General features: G+C 31.9%; 2 protein-coding genes across 3 annotated transcripts; one reads left to right on the forward strand and one right to left on the reverse strand.

Moving 5' to 3' along the window:
* Positions 1-1,172: 1,172 nt before the first annotated feature.
* On the forward strand, positions 1,173-13,833 carry LOC134685261 (farnesyl pyrophosphate synthase-like). 2 transcript variants are annotated; one of them, XM_063544841.1, is made up of 9 exons: positions 1,173-1,248; positions 4,283-4,483; positions 4,976-5,110; positions 5,532-5,612; positions 6,380-6,502; positions 7,487-7,651; positions 9,172-9,249; positions 11,329-11,463; positions 13,531-13,833. In XM_063544841.1, the coding sequence occupies exons 2-9, from the start codon at positions 4,313-4,315 to the stop codon at positions 13,729-13,731; spliced, it is 1,089 nt and encodes a 362-aa protein (XP_063400911.1). In that variant the 5' UTR covers positions 1,173-1,248; positions 4,283-4,312; the 3' UTR covers positions 13,732-13,833. The 2 variants fall into 2 exon arrangements, with proteins under 2 accessions (XP_063400911.1, XP_063400912.1); XM_063544842.1 differs by lacking the exon at positions 1,173-1,248 and adding an exon at positions 1,294-1,393.
* Positions 13,834-14,160: 327 nt separating this feature from the next.
* On the reverse strand, positions 14,161-15,204 carry LOC134684361 (adhesive plaque matrix protein-like). Its single transcript, XM_063543647.1, has one exon. The coding sequence runs from the start codon at positions 15,202-15,204 to the stop codon at positions 14,161-14,163; it is 1,044 nt and encodes a 347-aa protein (XP_063399717.1).
* Positions 15,205-16,365: the final 1,161 nt, after the last annotated feature.

Genomic DNA, 16,365 nt, shown 5'->3' on the forward strand with positions numbered 1-16,365 from the left:
ATGTTAGCTATATTTACGAATGATGTCCTTATACCGATGATAAAATTTAGTAAATTTTTTGACTAGTTTGTGATATCGAAAACCCTGGTGTAATAATTTTTCAGTAATACATAAATGCTCTCGTTAAAATCTCAAACATTGTTACATACACGAGCGAATCGTACAAGTTGAGATATATAAACACCATAAGATGGTGACAAGGGAACGTCACCATCTAAAAATGGATAATTAACAATAGGAAATGAAAAATCAAGCATACTATCATGATGGTCTTACTAGGAACTTATATGCTTGCTCTTTAATGGATGTTCGGGTTATGTTCAGGTTCCTCCTTAGAAAGCCTAGTGTGCTATTAGCTTTCTTGCATAGGTTGTTTATATCACAGCACATCCCATTCAGTAAGGTTGGAACTGATGGTGACCCCCATATATTTTGCTGTTGTTACATGTGCTAGTGAAAATTGTGTAATGTGTAGTTAAATGAGATTGTTCAAGGTTTTTTTTCTTTTTTTCTGATGACTGAAATTACATATTACACTTTTCTAGGTGGAATGCCATTTTCCACATAGTTTCCCACGATGCCAGTTTGTCAAGATCTTTTTGTAATGTGGATGCATCGGGATTTTATTCCGACGGCAAAATAAACTATTGTGTTGTCTGCAAATAAACGTACTGTAGATGTGTAGACCAGTTGGAATGTCATTAATAAAGTACAAGAAGAGACTTGGTCTAAGAACTGGCCACTGTGGAACCCCTGACTCAACTGCGACATACTCAGATGTGTTCCCCTCCTTTTCTGCCTGTCTACGATTGCTTAGAAAAGTTTTGTATCCAGTAATTTAATTCCCTCTGTGTCCCGTAATGGTGAAGTTTTATTAGTTAGAAAAGAATGTAAAAAGAATGACAATCATTAAGGACAACGGGTTACTGTAAAAACATGAATATCACTTTTTCAATTTCGTGTTTGATGCAACGACTTACATTGATTTCTGAAAAGGACGAAATGTTGTAGGGACGAGTTGAACTACCTTTCAGGAAAACACCGCAAAGCTCAGTGTATTTTTAGAAGCAAAATAAACCAATCATCATCCGAGTTAATTTTAGTCTTTTATTTATATTCTCGTTCCCTGTACACGATGTGGTAATTCATGATTGACTCACAGAGCTAACAAGGGTCAGTTTTTCTGTTTTGAAAGTTGAAAGGCATGAGTTCTAAGAATTCATAATTGTATACAAACAAACTAAAGAGGTCAGTAACATAAACAAGCAGTTAATGATAGGAAGCAGAATTTTCGGCAGTGGTTATGCCTTATGGGGTCGATTCAGACCCCAAATGGGTCTGGCCCTGGGCAGAGTAAAACCTCCGGAAACGTGTTAGCTTTCGTCATAACATTGTAATGTATTTTAAAAATATTATATTGTCAGCAAGACATTAGATCATTAGATGTTTTTTGACTCTTCTATAATCGCCCACATTTTTGTCTTATGAACCTCAAGGTCAGATCCAGTCATTTTTTAAAAGGGGTGTGTGTCCAACCCAAAATAAAGGGGAGGGGTTCCAGTCCAAATAATTATGACGTCTTGAAAGGCTGAAGTAAGGCGTCAAAGAAAAAATTATAATAGCCTTTCAAGACATCATAATTATTTGGATGAAGTGAGGCGTCAAAGGAACAAATTATAATAGCCTTTCAAGACGTCAAAATTATTTGGATTAGGAGGGGTTCCAACTAGTTCAAATAATTATGTTGTCTGGCAAGGCTATTTTGATTTATTATAAAGGGCATAGATACAGTTTTTAACCTGTATTTGAAAAGGAAAATACAGCTACAAATCGGAATTTTGATCAAATATACCAAATTTCGACCTTATTTTACTTAAAAAGTAACACATGAAGGTATATTTGTATTACATATTTGATTTAATCAGGTAAAAAAATTTCATCAACTTGTAAATATAGGATCAAAACTGTATCGTATGCCCTGAAATGTAAAGAATACAGAATAATGGACATATATTATACATGATTATAAAGAGGGTGGTAAAGGGTTATTTTCGTGCAACATTTTTCAGCTTTTCCCATCACTTTGCGTCCGGCGTCCGTCGTCGTTAACTTTTACAAAAATCTTCTCCTCTGAAACTACTTGGCCAAATTGAACCAAACTTGGCCACAATCATCATTGGGGTATCTAGTTTAAAAAATGTGTGGCGTGACCCGGTCAACCAACCAAGATGGCCGCCACGGCTAAAAATAGAACATAGGGGTAAAATGCAGTTTTTGGCTTATAACTCAAAAACCAAAGCATTTAGAGGAAATCTGACATAGGGTAAAAATGTTTATCAGGTCAAGATCTATCTGCCCTGAAATTTTCAGACGAATCAGACAATCCGTTGTTGGGTTGCTGCCCCTGAATTTGTAATTTTGAGGAAATTTTGCTGTTTTTTGTTATTATCTTGAATATTATTATAGATAGAGATAAACTGTAAACAGCAATTATGTTCAGCAAAGTAAGATTTACAAATAAGTCAACATGACCGAAATGGTCAGTTGACCCCTTTAGGAGTTATTGCCCTTTATAGTCAATTTTTAACCATTTTTCGTAAATCTTAGTTATCTTTTACAAAAATCTTTTCCTCTGAAACTACCAGGCCAAATTAATCCAATCTTGGCCACAATCATCTTTGGGGTATCTAGTTTAAAAAATGTGTGGCGTGACCCGGTCAACCAACCAAGATGGCTGCCACGGCTAAAAATAGAACATAGGGGTAAAATGCAATTTTTGGCTTATAACTCAAAAACCAAAGCATTTAGTGGAAATCTGACATGGGGTAAAAATGTTTATCAGGTCAAGATCTATCTGCCCTGAAATTTTCAGACGAATCGGACAACCCGTTGTTGGGTTGCTGCCCCTGAATTAGTAATTTTGAGGAAATTTTGCTGTTTTTGGTTATTATCTTGAATATTATTATAGATAGAGATAAACTGTAAACAGCAATTATGTTCAGCAAAGTAAGATTTACAAATAATTCAACATGACCGAAATGGTCAGTTGACCCCTATAGGAGTTATTGCCCTTTATAGTCAATTTTTAACCATTTTTCATAAATCTTAGTTATCTTTTACAAAAATCTTCTCCCCTGAAACTACTTGGCCAAATAAATCCAAGCTTGGCCACAATCATCTTTTGGGTATCTAGTTTAAAAAATGTGTGGCGTGACCCGGTCAACCAACCAAGATGGCCGCCACGGCTAAAAATAGAATATGGGGGTAAAATGCAGTTTTTGGCTTATAACTCAAAAAACAAAGCAATTAGAGCAAATCTGAAAATGGTCAATTGACCCACTAAGGAGTAATTGTCCTTTATAGTCAATTTTTAACAATTTTCATAAAATTTGTAAATTTTTATTAACATTTTCCACTGAAACGACTGGGCCAAGTTCATTATAGATAGAGATAATTGTAAGCAGCAAGACTGTTTAGTAAAGTAAGATTTACAAACACATCACCATCACCAAAACACAATTTTGTCATGAATCCATCTGCTTCCTTTGTTTAATATTCACATAGACCAAGGTGAGCGACACAGGCTCTTTAGAGCCTCTAGTTTATTTCACATGTTTTCTTGTTTTGACATTTTATTTCTCGTTTTCTCGTGTTTGGTTTGACGTGCGTGCCTCATGTTCTACTTAATTTATTTTCCGTGTTTCGTTTTGGTATTCTTAATTTCTCGTGCCTGTCCCGCATTTTATTAAAAAAGCAAACCGGGACTAAATTCAAAGTCAGTCCAGAGATTGTTTTAAATTATGTGTCCCTAGAATAAATTGCTATCAAATTAACTATTATGAATAATATTTTTCTTGACTGTGACTGCTAGGTCATCATGTCCATTATATAATGACTAGATGATCTCCAAGAACGGCTGATAAATAAATTATTTTACTTTTTCCATTAATATTTACTATTGTATTTCTCGTGCTTCGTTTTTTCAGAATTTTATTTCCATGCAACGTTTTTGCGATTTTTATTTCACATGTTTTCCTGTTCAGGGCCCCCCTTTACCACACCCTCTATAAAGAATAGAGAAAAATGACCTAAGATATTGAGGAATACAGAAATGAAGAAACCCCAATCCAGACCCCCAGTTTAGAATTTCTTTTGTAAAAACAGAATTTCAACAAGTGATTTTCTCTTTCAGTTTCTCTCTAATTTTTATATTTTAATTTAAACTTTTTATAACTTTGAATTCCAATTGGAAAATAATATAGAAAGTTTTTCTTCTTCACAGACAAACATCACCACACAGATACATATAATAATGGCTTTAAATGGACATGATGAGACATCACAAATTCCAAGGAAAGTTCAAAGATTAGAAGCCAGTGAACTGGAACAGTTTGATGATCTCTTTCCTGAGATTGTTGATATCTTGCATCAGAGATGGTCAGACAATAAAGAAATTACTGATGCTTTAAATTGGTTTAAAGAGGTACAGTATACAATATTAAATACATGTACAAAATATCATGTTTATGTCCATGATGTCCTGCATGTAAAACCAAGGTGGTATATACCATAAGGAGAAATCTTTATAGTATACATGGTATACATTGTATAAGTACTTTATAAACAATCAATCAACGATCAAAATCAAAACCAGAAAAACACAAAAACATTCAAACAGAAAACAAACATACTGTAAACACATTGATATATATTACATTCATAACATTCAGATAGAAGATTGAAGAGAATGCAAACAAAAAGGATAATTTTGCATCCCACAGCTACTTTAATTACAAATAAAAGTCGATAAGAAAACTGATGTTATATACGTATCATATTATCATGATCATATCTCTGTCAACATTGTTTGCTATTTTACCATAAGGTATGCATAATTCATGTTTGCCAAATGATCTTTTAGTTAACAAATGTATTTCCCAAATCTAGATTAACATGAAGTTTGATTCTTTTTTAGGTGTCTGAATACAATGTTCCATTTGGTAAGAAAAATCGTGGAATCTCAGTAGTAACAACATACAAACTTCTGGTAAAAGACGTTTCCAATGAGGACATAAAACTAGCTAGAATTTTAGGATGGTGTATAGAATGGGTAATTGTTGTTATATTGTTGATAAGATATACAAATGAAATATGTTTTAGGTCGAAGTAGACAAAAAATGTTTTTTATATCAAAGTCTTAAGTAGTTATCATGGTTATGGCGTAAATGATGAAAATAAGACCAAATTAAACATTTATACTTAAAAACAGTTGTTAAAGAAAAAATCAATTTACATGGATTGATTAATTGAGATCATTGATGTTTAACGCCACTTGCAACACTATTGTGATTTTTCATGGTGGTCAGTTTGTATTGGTGGAGGAAGACGGAGTAGGCGGACAAAACCATCTACCTTCCGTAGGATAGTCTTCATATGAAAATGATTTCAAAGTAACAGTCAAACTAAAAGAAAGTATGATTAAGATAATCATATCAAGAAGCATTTCATATATTTTTATGTAACTTTTTCAGCTACAGGCATTTTTCTTGGTTGCTGATGACATCATGGATAAATCTATAACTAGAAGAGGGAAGCCATGCTGGTATAAACAGGTAAAACAGGTTAACTTTTTCATCAGAATTTGTTTTTAAAAGCAAGAAATAAAAATGTAAATTGTACACTTAGTGAGTTAGTTCAGATAATATTTAAGTATAGAATTAAATTTATGCTCATAAAAAGTTCTTAGTATACTATATTCAAAAAATTATATGAAAAAAGTGATAGTATACATATCTGTGTTTAGGTTTTGAACATGGATATTTGAAATATGATGATTATCATGAATTTAGCTTAATTTAACCCTTTCCTCCATAATGACTTCTTTTGACGCCACCCCCTTTACTTCATATTAAATAACGCCTTTCCACGCCTGTGTAGTGCCTCTGTTGAAATGTATTACCTATGATACAACTTCATCAGACTTAAAAAAAAAATGTATCTAATATAAAGAGGATATTCATGAAAACATCTGACTGGAATTTTATTTATGAAAAATTTGTTTTCGCAATGCATTAATACTTTAAACCTGATGATTATTTTTCATTGAAAAAATCCTATATGCGAATCAAGTATGTAAACAAAAAAAATTCAATGGAGAGAAATATGTTCAAAGATAAATGAATAATATATGTAAAAAGATAGAAATCGTATTGAATAAACAAGAATATGTAATTTTGGTGAAGCGCTTCTTCAACCTCTGTGGGACTAATTTTGAAAGAAAACTTGGTGGATTGTCATATAATCCAAATCTTTTAATTACTGATCTTGTTGAATACATGTGAAATAATTTAAAAATAATATGTAACTTGTTTACTTTCAGAATAATGTAGGATTGATAGCTGTCAATGATGCTATATATTTAGAAGCATGTGTTTATGAGATACTTAAACATTACTTCAGAAAGAAATCATACTATATTGATCTTGTAGAACTATTTCATCAGGTAAACATAATTTTTACATTTTTTCGATATTTTAATGTCCCACCTTTTATAGTAGAGGGGCATTATGTTTTCTGGTCCATTCGACTGTCTGTTTTCGTTCATCCCGCTTCAGGTTAAAGATTTTGGTCAAGGTAGTTTTTGATGAAGTTGAAGTCCAACTAACTCGAAACTTAGTACACATGTTCCCTATGATATGATCTTTCTAATTTTAATGTCAAATTAGAGTTTTTACCCCAATTTCACGGTCCACTGAACATATCAAATGAAAGTGCGAGTGGGGCATCCGTGTACTTGGTACACATTCTTGTTTGGTGATAATTTTACATTTCAAGCTACTTATCTGAGCATTGTATTTCTCAGTCAATTAAAATGAGAACATGATGGCATCATAATGATTTTGAAGTTGCCTTGGAAAATAGAATAATAACAAATCTTCTTTATGGTCTTTTATTAACTTGAAGAATTCCTTGGGTACATCATTAAAAAAAAAATCAAAAATGATTCCCATGGCAAGATTTGCAAATAGGTCTGCACACACATACATGCAGTTTAGTTTTTCAGTTGTCTTCTATTAGGAGTTATTGCCCTAAAAGTGACAATTTTTACTCTTTTTTTTTTTGTGTTTTTGTGTTTTGGGCAAAAGCTATGGATGATAGACAAGAGAAACTGTAATCAGAAAAATCAGCAATACAAGATCAACCAAAAAGAAATTTTAGTCATGAATAATATTCTAGTTTACAATGTTTCAGCTTGCCCATTGAATGCACTTAGACCTAGATGAGCTACATAGATACTTTAGAGCCTATAGTTTTAAGACATTGAAAACTGTTATGAGAAAATGTTAAGATCTGATAACAATTACCAAATAACAGTAAAATCATATTTTATAATTTCAGATCTCCATGCGAACAGTGGCTGATGGGACAGTTTCTAGATCTTATTACAATTACCAACTAATAATGAAAGCTTACTTTATAATTTCAGATCTCCATGCACACAGTAATGGGACAGTGTTTAGATCTGATCACATCCCCTATTGATGGTAAAGTAGACTTTACAAAGTTTACAGAAGAGAGGTACAATGCTATAGTGAAGTGGAAGACAGCATTTTACTCATTCTATCTGCCGGTAGCCTTAGCTATGTATATGGTAATTAGACATATCTTTACACTTTTAACATGTACTGTAAATTCATTTATTTTTCGTGGGTATCAATTTACCTGGATTGCTGAAAACTTGCATATTCAATGATATTTGATTTCATGGGTTTGCTAAACTCTGTATACAAGGCCTATTGCAAATTTGTTATTTGTTGAACATTTGAATTTTGTGGTTCACCTGTACTCATGAAACCCACGAAAATTGGTATCCAACGAATAATAATGAATCAAGAGTACTTGATCATACAAAGAAATTACTGACAGATTTGGTAGTGTTCTGAGCTGTGAAGGAATTCTGAGGAAATGGAACAATCCTTGAATGTATTGAAACATCATTCAGGCATTATGGTGAAATTTTCATTCTCTATTTCAGACTTTGCAAAATGTGATGTCCTCTATGAGTGAATTTGTCAATCAGTCTCTGAATTATCCTCTATGAGTGAATTGAATTTGTCAATCAGCCTCTGAATTATCCTCTATGAGTGAATTTGTCAATCAGCCTCTGAATTATCCTCTATGAGTGAATTTGTCAATCAGCCTCTGAATTATTCTCTATGAGTGAAATTGTCAATCAGCCTCTGAATTAAACAACACTAGTGTTTCTTTGGTGGCATAAAAATCTTCTTGCAAGAGATATATAGATTCTTACACTGCAACAAGTGTATTACGATATTTCTCCACTCGAGACAGTTAAATTTTATTATTTAAAGCGTGAGGCTTGCCGAGCCCTTTAAATGATAAAATTTAACTGTCGAGAGTGGAGAAATATCGTAATACACGAGTTATAGTGTCGGAATCTGTTTCTCTAATGCTTTCAATCGTACTTTTTTGAAGATTTTCAGAAAATTGTGCTCTTTATATGCGACGTCATAAGGCAAGGTCGCCTTTTTTCATGACGTCACAATAGAAAAATTGAGAAGAAAACAAAACATTCAGACGTCATAATCAAATTTGGACTAATCATTTGCCGAGAACAGATTTTTCACTAGTGAGGAGAACTATTTTTCTTACACTGAAAATTAGAGAAAACTAGTTTCACCATGATCAGGATGTTTATAATTCTGACATTAAGGCAGATGAAGACAAACAGGATCACAGGATATCTTGAATTTGATTTGGTAATTATCATTGATCACTCACAATTGTCTCCCTTTGAAACAATTCAAAATATGGAACCATCAAATGTTTTGATAGAATTATGAAAATCAGGATTTTTTGGCTTGTTTCAGGGAACCTAATAATTTGATACTGTTTTAGGCATGCCAATCAGGATAGTTGGCTGGTCTGACTTTGGATCAAATTAGCTTAAAAGTAGGATTGTGAATAAAATAAAATTCAGCATTTTCAGTTACTTTTGCATGTTTTCACTGATATGCAAACCAGAATAAAAGGTGATATTATGCAAATCCAATATTGTAGAAGACAAATTTGTATTAATATTTTGAGAATTTTTGAAAGTAAGTACATTGTAATCTCTTTAAGCAATGTACATGTATGTATTGTTTACAGGCTGGTATAACAGATGAAGATGTACACTCAAAGGCTAAAACAATTCTGATTGAGATGGGTACATTCTTCCAAATACAGGTATACATACATTTTATATACTTTGAAATCACCTTATTTTATCATTCATTCATTCATTCATTCAAATAATGTTGAGTTTCCATGATTAGTTAAATCCTATTAATTCAACAGAATCATTGTCAAATATTCATGTACGTATAATTAGATGTTTCATAAACACTTTAAATGTAGAGCAGCCCAACGATACAATTTTTTTTTTTAATAAAACCTAGTTTTGATTACAGTAACTATAGTTTTGAATAGCACTTGTTGAAATCAAGATGTTTCTGACTAGACTGTTTCAACGAAAAATGTGTAAAGTTTGGGTGTTACTGATCCTAATGTGGCTTATAGTCATATATAAGGACAACTGTTTAGATTCCAGTACACAACCATCAGTAAGGTGGTACATAACACTACAGGGAGATAACTCTGTAATAATCAGCTGATTGTTTTAATTACATTTTATTACAGTGCTTATCCAGTGACCTTTGTGGTATCACAATAGCAATGACCAAAACAGTTTACCAAATTGCAGTTAGATTTCTACTCCAACTAACTGATCAACTGGTAAAATATTCTAGCAGATTGCTCAAGTGAAATGTTGTAAGTAAGAAGTGAGTGCTGTAAAATAAAAAGTAATACTTACCATCGAAAAACAGTTAAATAGTTGATACCTTTGTCAATCATTTCTAACAAAAATAATATCTTTCTACAGTATGAGTAACTGAATAAAAAGGTATAATTTTGACATGGACACTTCCATCATAAATAAATATCATCAATGAATAGTTCAAAACATTGTTTTGTAGGTGTATATTGTATAGCTTTGTCTTCTAAGAGAAAGTTATTGTGCAATTGTGATTTAAATAATATTTTCTATACAAATTACTGATCTGCTGGCATTAAAGGGAAATAATTTACATGATTGATAATCAGCAAAATTTTGTTCTGTCTGACAAATATCAAATTTCCCCATTTAATTTGTTTGTAACATTATTTCTGTGATTATTCAACTTTTATCCTCTGTTCTGAAAAGAACAATAAAATTTATTTAATTATGAAAGATGATTTAAAATATTGAAAAGCTGTTAAAACCCTGATTAAATTTTTAGTGTACATTTGAACTCAATAACAATTATTTCCCTTTAATGCCAGCAGATCAGTAATTTGTATAGAAAATGTTATTCAAATCACAATTGCACAATAACTTTCTCTTAGAAGACAAAGCTATAAAATATACACCTACAAAACAATGTTTTGAACTATTCATTTATAATATTTATTTATGATGGAAGTTTCCATGTCAAAATTATACATTTTTATTCAGTTACTCATACTATAGTAAGATATTATTTTTGTTAGAATGATTGTCAAAGGTATCAACTAACTGGTTCTGGATGGTAAGTATTACATTTTTATTTTACAGCACTCGCTTCATAATAACAACATTTCACTTGAGCAATCTGCTAAAATAATTTACCAGTTGATTAGTTTGTTGGAGAAGAAATCTAACTGCAATTTGGTAAACTGTTTTAGTCTTTGCTAATAAAATCAACGGTACCAATTTTGTTGCACCAGATGCGCATTTCGACAATACATGTCTCTTCAGTGATGCTCGTGGCCCAAATATTTGAAATCCAAAGCTTATATAAAAGATGAAGAGCTATAATCCAAAAGGTCCAAAAAGTATAGCCAAATTCGTGAAAGGAATCAGAGCTTTGCACGAGGGAGATACATTCCTTAATTTATAATAATTTTTAATATTTTGTAACAGCAAATTTTAATAACACAAAAAAATCCGTATTTTCATGCCAGTACCGAAGTACTGGCTACTGGGCTGGTGATACCCTCAGGGACTAATAGTCCACCAGCAGAGGCATCGACCCAGTGGTAGTAATAAAATCAACGGTACCAATTTTGTTGCACCAGATGCGCATTTCGACAATACATGTCTAATGTGATACCACAAAGGTCACTGGATAAGCACAGTAATTAAATTTTAAATTTCTCAATGATTAAAACTAGTGTTGTCAAACTGCTATATATGAATGAACTTTTTTCTAATAAATGTTAAAAGTACTGTTTTGTTATTTACAGGATGACTATTTAGATTGCTTTGGAGATCCTTCAGTTATTGGTAAAATAGGAACAGATATACAAGACAATAAATGTTCCTGGTTAGTAATACAGGCATTAAAGAGAGTCAGCATGGAACAAAGAACTGAACTACAGGTAAGAACATTACTGGGATAAAGATCATTGACTCATTTCACACACAAAAAAAAATACTTGTGAAAAGTAAAAACACAAAAATACTGAACTTAGAGGAAAATTCAAAAAAGAAAGCATGAACATTTCAGTGAAACTTTTCATGAAAAAAGCCTTAGCATTGCTTCTTCTTGCTACAAGATTCATTGTGTATTTAGGAATGACGAACTTTTTTAGAGGTTAATATTGAAGCTGAGAGTGGGGTTTAGGGCTTTAACTAATAAATTCCTACTTTTATAAATAAAATGTTTACTTTGAAAGATCAAGGCTTTTTCTTCTTTCTTATTTCTCAAAGTAACTAGTGACACGTTTTTGGAAAGATTAGAACTTGTTCTAAATCTTTACTTAGGCACCACCCTCCCTAACAACAGGACAGGTTAGCTACTGTTACTAAATGTATTCACACTGAAATATAGTTCCCTATAGTTCTCATGTATGTGCACATAATACACAAATAAACTGAAAAAAACTGGGTATATTATTGGAGCAGTTCATTTAAGAATGTATGTCATTAAGGTGTGTTGATGTGCAAGCTTTTTAAAAAAAAATTTGATTAGGTAAGTGGGTATTGATTCAATTAGTATGATTGACAACTGTCATTTTCACTAAACAATCAGAGACAAGGTGGACCTTTACTTACAATGCCCCACCTCCTAAGATGCCAATCAAATTGACCACATTACCTATCAACCTCAGTCTTACATAATTATACAGATCATTCCAATATGCATCTAATTCTTAATACACAAGTATTTGACCTCATAATTGATTACACAAATGTGTGTATTATTTGTTTGATATTTATAAGGATGATAGATTTATTAATTGCCCTGCAGTTACTTTTGATCAAGGATTTGTATAGTTATATAGACAACTATATAACTATACAAATCCTTGTTTTGATCTACATTACATAAAGTAATTCTGTAAATTATATCTGAAAGATAAATGATTAATGGATTAACATGATCTTAAAAAAATGAAATATGAATATATATGTAAATATAAATATGAATATATAAAAGGTTTTCAAGTATGGCCTATAATTTACTTGATAAATTTCCAATTATTATAATCATCTGTAATTAATCAACAATTTAGATTAGTTCACTTTTTTTTTTTATCAGGAATTGGCTTGAAACAGTTTTAAAATTCATAAACTTTTAATTATAACAAACTATTGTTTATTAGTTTATTTTCCATCAATCATTATGTCTATTTAAGTCATTTGAATTTTTATTAGAAGTAAATATATATTTTTGCAATCAAGAAAGATTCCACATTTTAATAAAATCAGTTTTTTTGATTAGTTTATGTTGAAAAATAAAATTGAAAATGCCCTGTGTTGAAAAATACATGCAAATTTGATCAAAAGGCATTCTAAAACTTTTAATTTTCAATACTATATAACCTCTGTTTCAACTAACAAAATGCCCCAAAAAAAAATTTTTAGATTATTTTTGTTGGCTCTTTAAAGCTTTTAGCTGTTGGTCTAAATTTATGTCTTACAAGGATATTTGGTAACATTTACAAGAAGAATTTTTGCATTTTTTTGTTTTTTTGAAACATGTTCAGAGCCAGCAACATAATTTCGATTAGATATAAACTGAAGTTTAAATAGAATTGTGCAAATTTAGAGAACCATATTATTTTATTTGAGCTCATTTATCTTTATACTGGAAAAGCAAGTTTCCTTCTAAAGACCTAAATGCAATTTTCAGCAATAGTGTTTTATAAATGTTCATTTTCCCCACCATACCTTAATATGAAATAATTCAAACTACTGTTCTAATCTTTCCATGAGTGATATCCATCACTTTGATTTTTAAAGAAATTATATCTCCTGTTTTTTTTTAGAAACATTTATTACAATTTGATTTTTACATTAGTACATAACATATTTATCATAATGTATGAATTGATAATGCAAATTAAATATGATATAAAAAAAAATGAGCCAAATGGAACCAAACATTATCGTGTAAAACATGTTAGATGATAATTTTCATACTTTTTTCTTTTTATTTGCAGAACAACTATGGGTGTGATGATCCTTCAAAGATTGAGAAAGTCAAAGATTTATATGAACAACTAGATCTACAAACAGTTTATTCAGACTATGAAGAAAATAGCTTTAAATTATTAATGAATCTCATAGATAAAAATTGTGATATTTTACCAAAAGAAGTTTTTACATCATTTGCATATAAAATTTACAAAAGACAAAAGTGATGGTATGCTGGTATGAATGAAAGGATTTAAATGTTATTTAATGTCTGATTGTGCAATGTAGTCCAATGAGTTTTATAATGAATACAATTTTTATGATAAGAATGTTTTTTTTTACTTGTCTGTTCATGATTTGGAATAATTTGAAGCATCATCTCAGTCTATTCCTGAAATTGTATGATTTTTAGGGATGTTACTAGTCAATCAATCATTATATCAATCCTTCAAAGACCTCTCACAATAATCATCTTTTCTAGTCCACAATTTTTTAGAGTGTTCATTGTTGAATATGCCTAATGACCTATGTGAGCGACACAGGCTCTTTAGGGCCATGGGTTTGTTCTGCCAAAAAAAGTGTAGAAAAAAACCAAATTAAACTGTGCTGTTTCCTTAAATCAATCAATTGAAACTTCAAAACACAATATTGAGAAGTCAGTGATTGACAGCAATAGACTTATACATGGGTGGTGTATAGTGATTGACAGCAATAGACTTATACATGGGTGGTGTATAGTGATTGACAGCAATAGACTTATACATGGGTGGTGTATAGTGATTGACAGCCTTAGACTTATACATGGGTGGTGTATAGTGATTGACAGCCTTAGACTTATACATGGGTGGTGTATAGTGATTGACAGCCTTAGACTTATACATGGGTTGTGTATAGTGATTGACAGCAATAGACTTATACATGGGTGGTGTATAGTGATTGACAGCCTTAGACTTATACATGGGTGGTGTATAGTGATTGACAGCCTTAGACTTATACATGGGTGGTGTATAGTGATTGACAGCCTTAGACTTATACATGGGTTGTGTATAGTGATTGACAGCAATAGACTTATACATGGGTGGTGTATAGTGATTGACAGCCTTAGACTTATACATGGGTGGTGTATAGTGATTGACAGCCTTAGACTTATACATGGGTGGTGTATAGTGATTGACAGCCTTAGACTTATACATGGGTGGTGTATAGTGATTGACAGCCTTAGACTTATACATGGGTTGTGTATAGTGATTGACAGCAATAGACTTATACATGGGTTGTGTATAGTGATTGACAGCAATAGACTTATACATGGGTGGTGTATAGTGATTGACAGCCTTAGACTTATACATGGGTGGTGTATAGTGATTGACAGCCTTAGACTTATACATGGGTTGTGTATAGTGATTGACAGCAATAGACTTATACATGGGTGGTGTATAGTGATTGACAGCCTTAGACTTATACATGGGTGGTGTATAGTGATTGACAGCCTTAGACTTATACATGGGTGGTGTATAGTGATTGACAGCCTTAGACTTATACATGGGTTGTGTATAGTGATTGACAGCAATAGACTTATACATGGGTGGTGTATAGTGATTGACAGCCTTAGACTTATACATGGGTGGTGTATAGTGATTGACAGCCTTAGACTTATACATGGGTGGTGTATAGTGATTGACAGCCTTAGACTTATACATGGGTGGTCTATAGTGATTACTGGTTGTCTATACCTACATATGAGATGTCAAGAATCATTTAAACTGCCTTGGTGTCTCATGATAGCAAATTTGTCTAAAGTGCATGCATATGGCTTTGTTGAATTTGAAACCAAGCCAGGTTAAATCAAAGATTTGGAAATTAGTATTTGCTGTCTCTCCACTTAGCACATTGACTTGGGTAATAAGAGAAGACTATGCAACTCAGAAAGACATTTCTTCCTGCAGACTTTTATCTTGTGACCTAGCATTTAAAGGTCCTACTCAGTCTGTCAGTCTCAAATTGTGCTTTGTTTCTGATATAAAAAAGACGTGGTTTGATTGCCAATGAGACAACTGTCCACAAGAGACCAAATTGACACAGACATTAACAACTATAGGTCACCGTACAGCCTTCAACAATGAGCAAAGACCATACATCATAGTCAGCTATAAATGATAATCCATTTATCATCAAATAATTACATTAGATGTATGTTTCATTATAATAGGTTATTCTGATTGGCTAATTGCACATCACATGTTATTCCGTAAGCAGTTGCATGAGACAATAACATTTCATTCATGATGACACGAGGTCCCACAATAAAGTGCACAGGTGAATTTAAAAATTTAACTTCAATTCTTAAATAACAAATGAAAATGTAATTTGTTACCTAGTAAGTTTGTTCTAGTTTGTTAATGTTTCCATGAACCATGAAACTTTCCACAAGATTCAGTGGTACCAGTAGGTATTATTGCCTCTTCGAGCATGTCAGCATCATTCTTTAAAACGGACTTTACAGTAAAGAAATGAAATAAGAAACTTTAACAATAACCATCAAGAACAATATGGTAGCCACTTTTGTTCCCCTAATCTGGATAGAAGTAAGTTTTTTCATAATTTCTGGCAAGTACAATATAGTTCTTGAGAAAGATAAAAAAATAATGTGATTTCCTATATGGTCAAAAGCAATGTGGTTTAATTGCCCCCGTTTCCTACACAACCAGTTGTGAAACGAGCAACCTCAAGTTTCAGAGGATAATGTCTTGTAGTGTCAGATGAAATATGTGTGAACTTGCATGTTAAAATCTGTGTGTCAGTATTATACAAATCAATATTCATATCACAGTAACTAAAGTTTGACTGTACTTCATGTAATA

Source organism: Mytilus trossulus, chromosome 9 (genome assembly GCF_036588685.1).
Source record: "Mytilus trossulus isolate FHL-02 chromosome 9, PNRI_Mtr1.1.1.hap1, whole genome shotgun sequence".
NCBI lineage: Eukaryota > Metazoa > Mollusca > Bivalvia > Mytilida > Mytilidae > Mytilus > Mytilus trossulus.

What these genes read in the sequence shown, in the direction of transcription:
- LOC134685261 (XM_063544841.1), top strand. Translation starts at nt 4,313, where the DNA reads ATGGCTTTAAATGGACATGATGAGACATCACAAATTCCAAGGAAAGTT. An exon ending in TTGTAGAACTATTTCATCAG is followed by an intron (nt 6,503 to 7,486) that starts GTAAACATAATT and finishes TTATAATTTCAG; the next exon opens with ATCTCCATGCACACAGTAAT. An exon ending in TAGCCTTAGCTATGTATATG is followed by an intron (nt 7,652 to 9,171) that starts GTAATTAGACAT and finishes TATTGTTTACAG; the next exon opens with GCTGGTATAACAGATGAAGA.
- LOC134684361 (XM_063543647.1), bottom strand. Translation starts at nt 15,204, where the DNA reads ATGTATAAGTCTAAGGCTGTCAATCACTATACACCACCCATGTATAAG.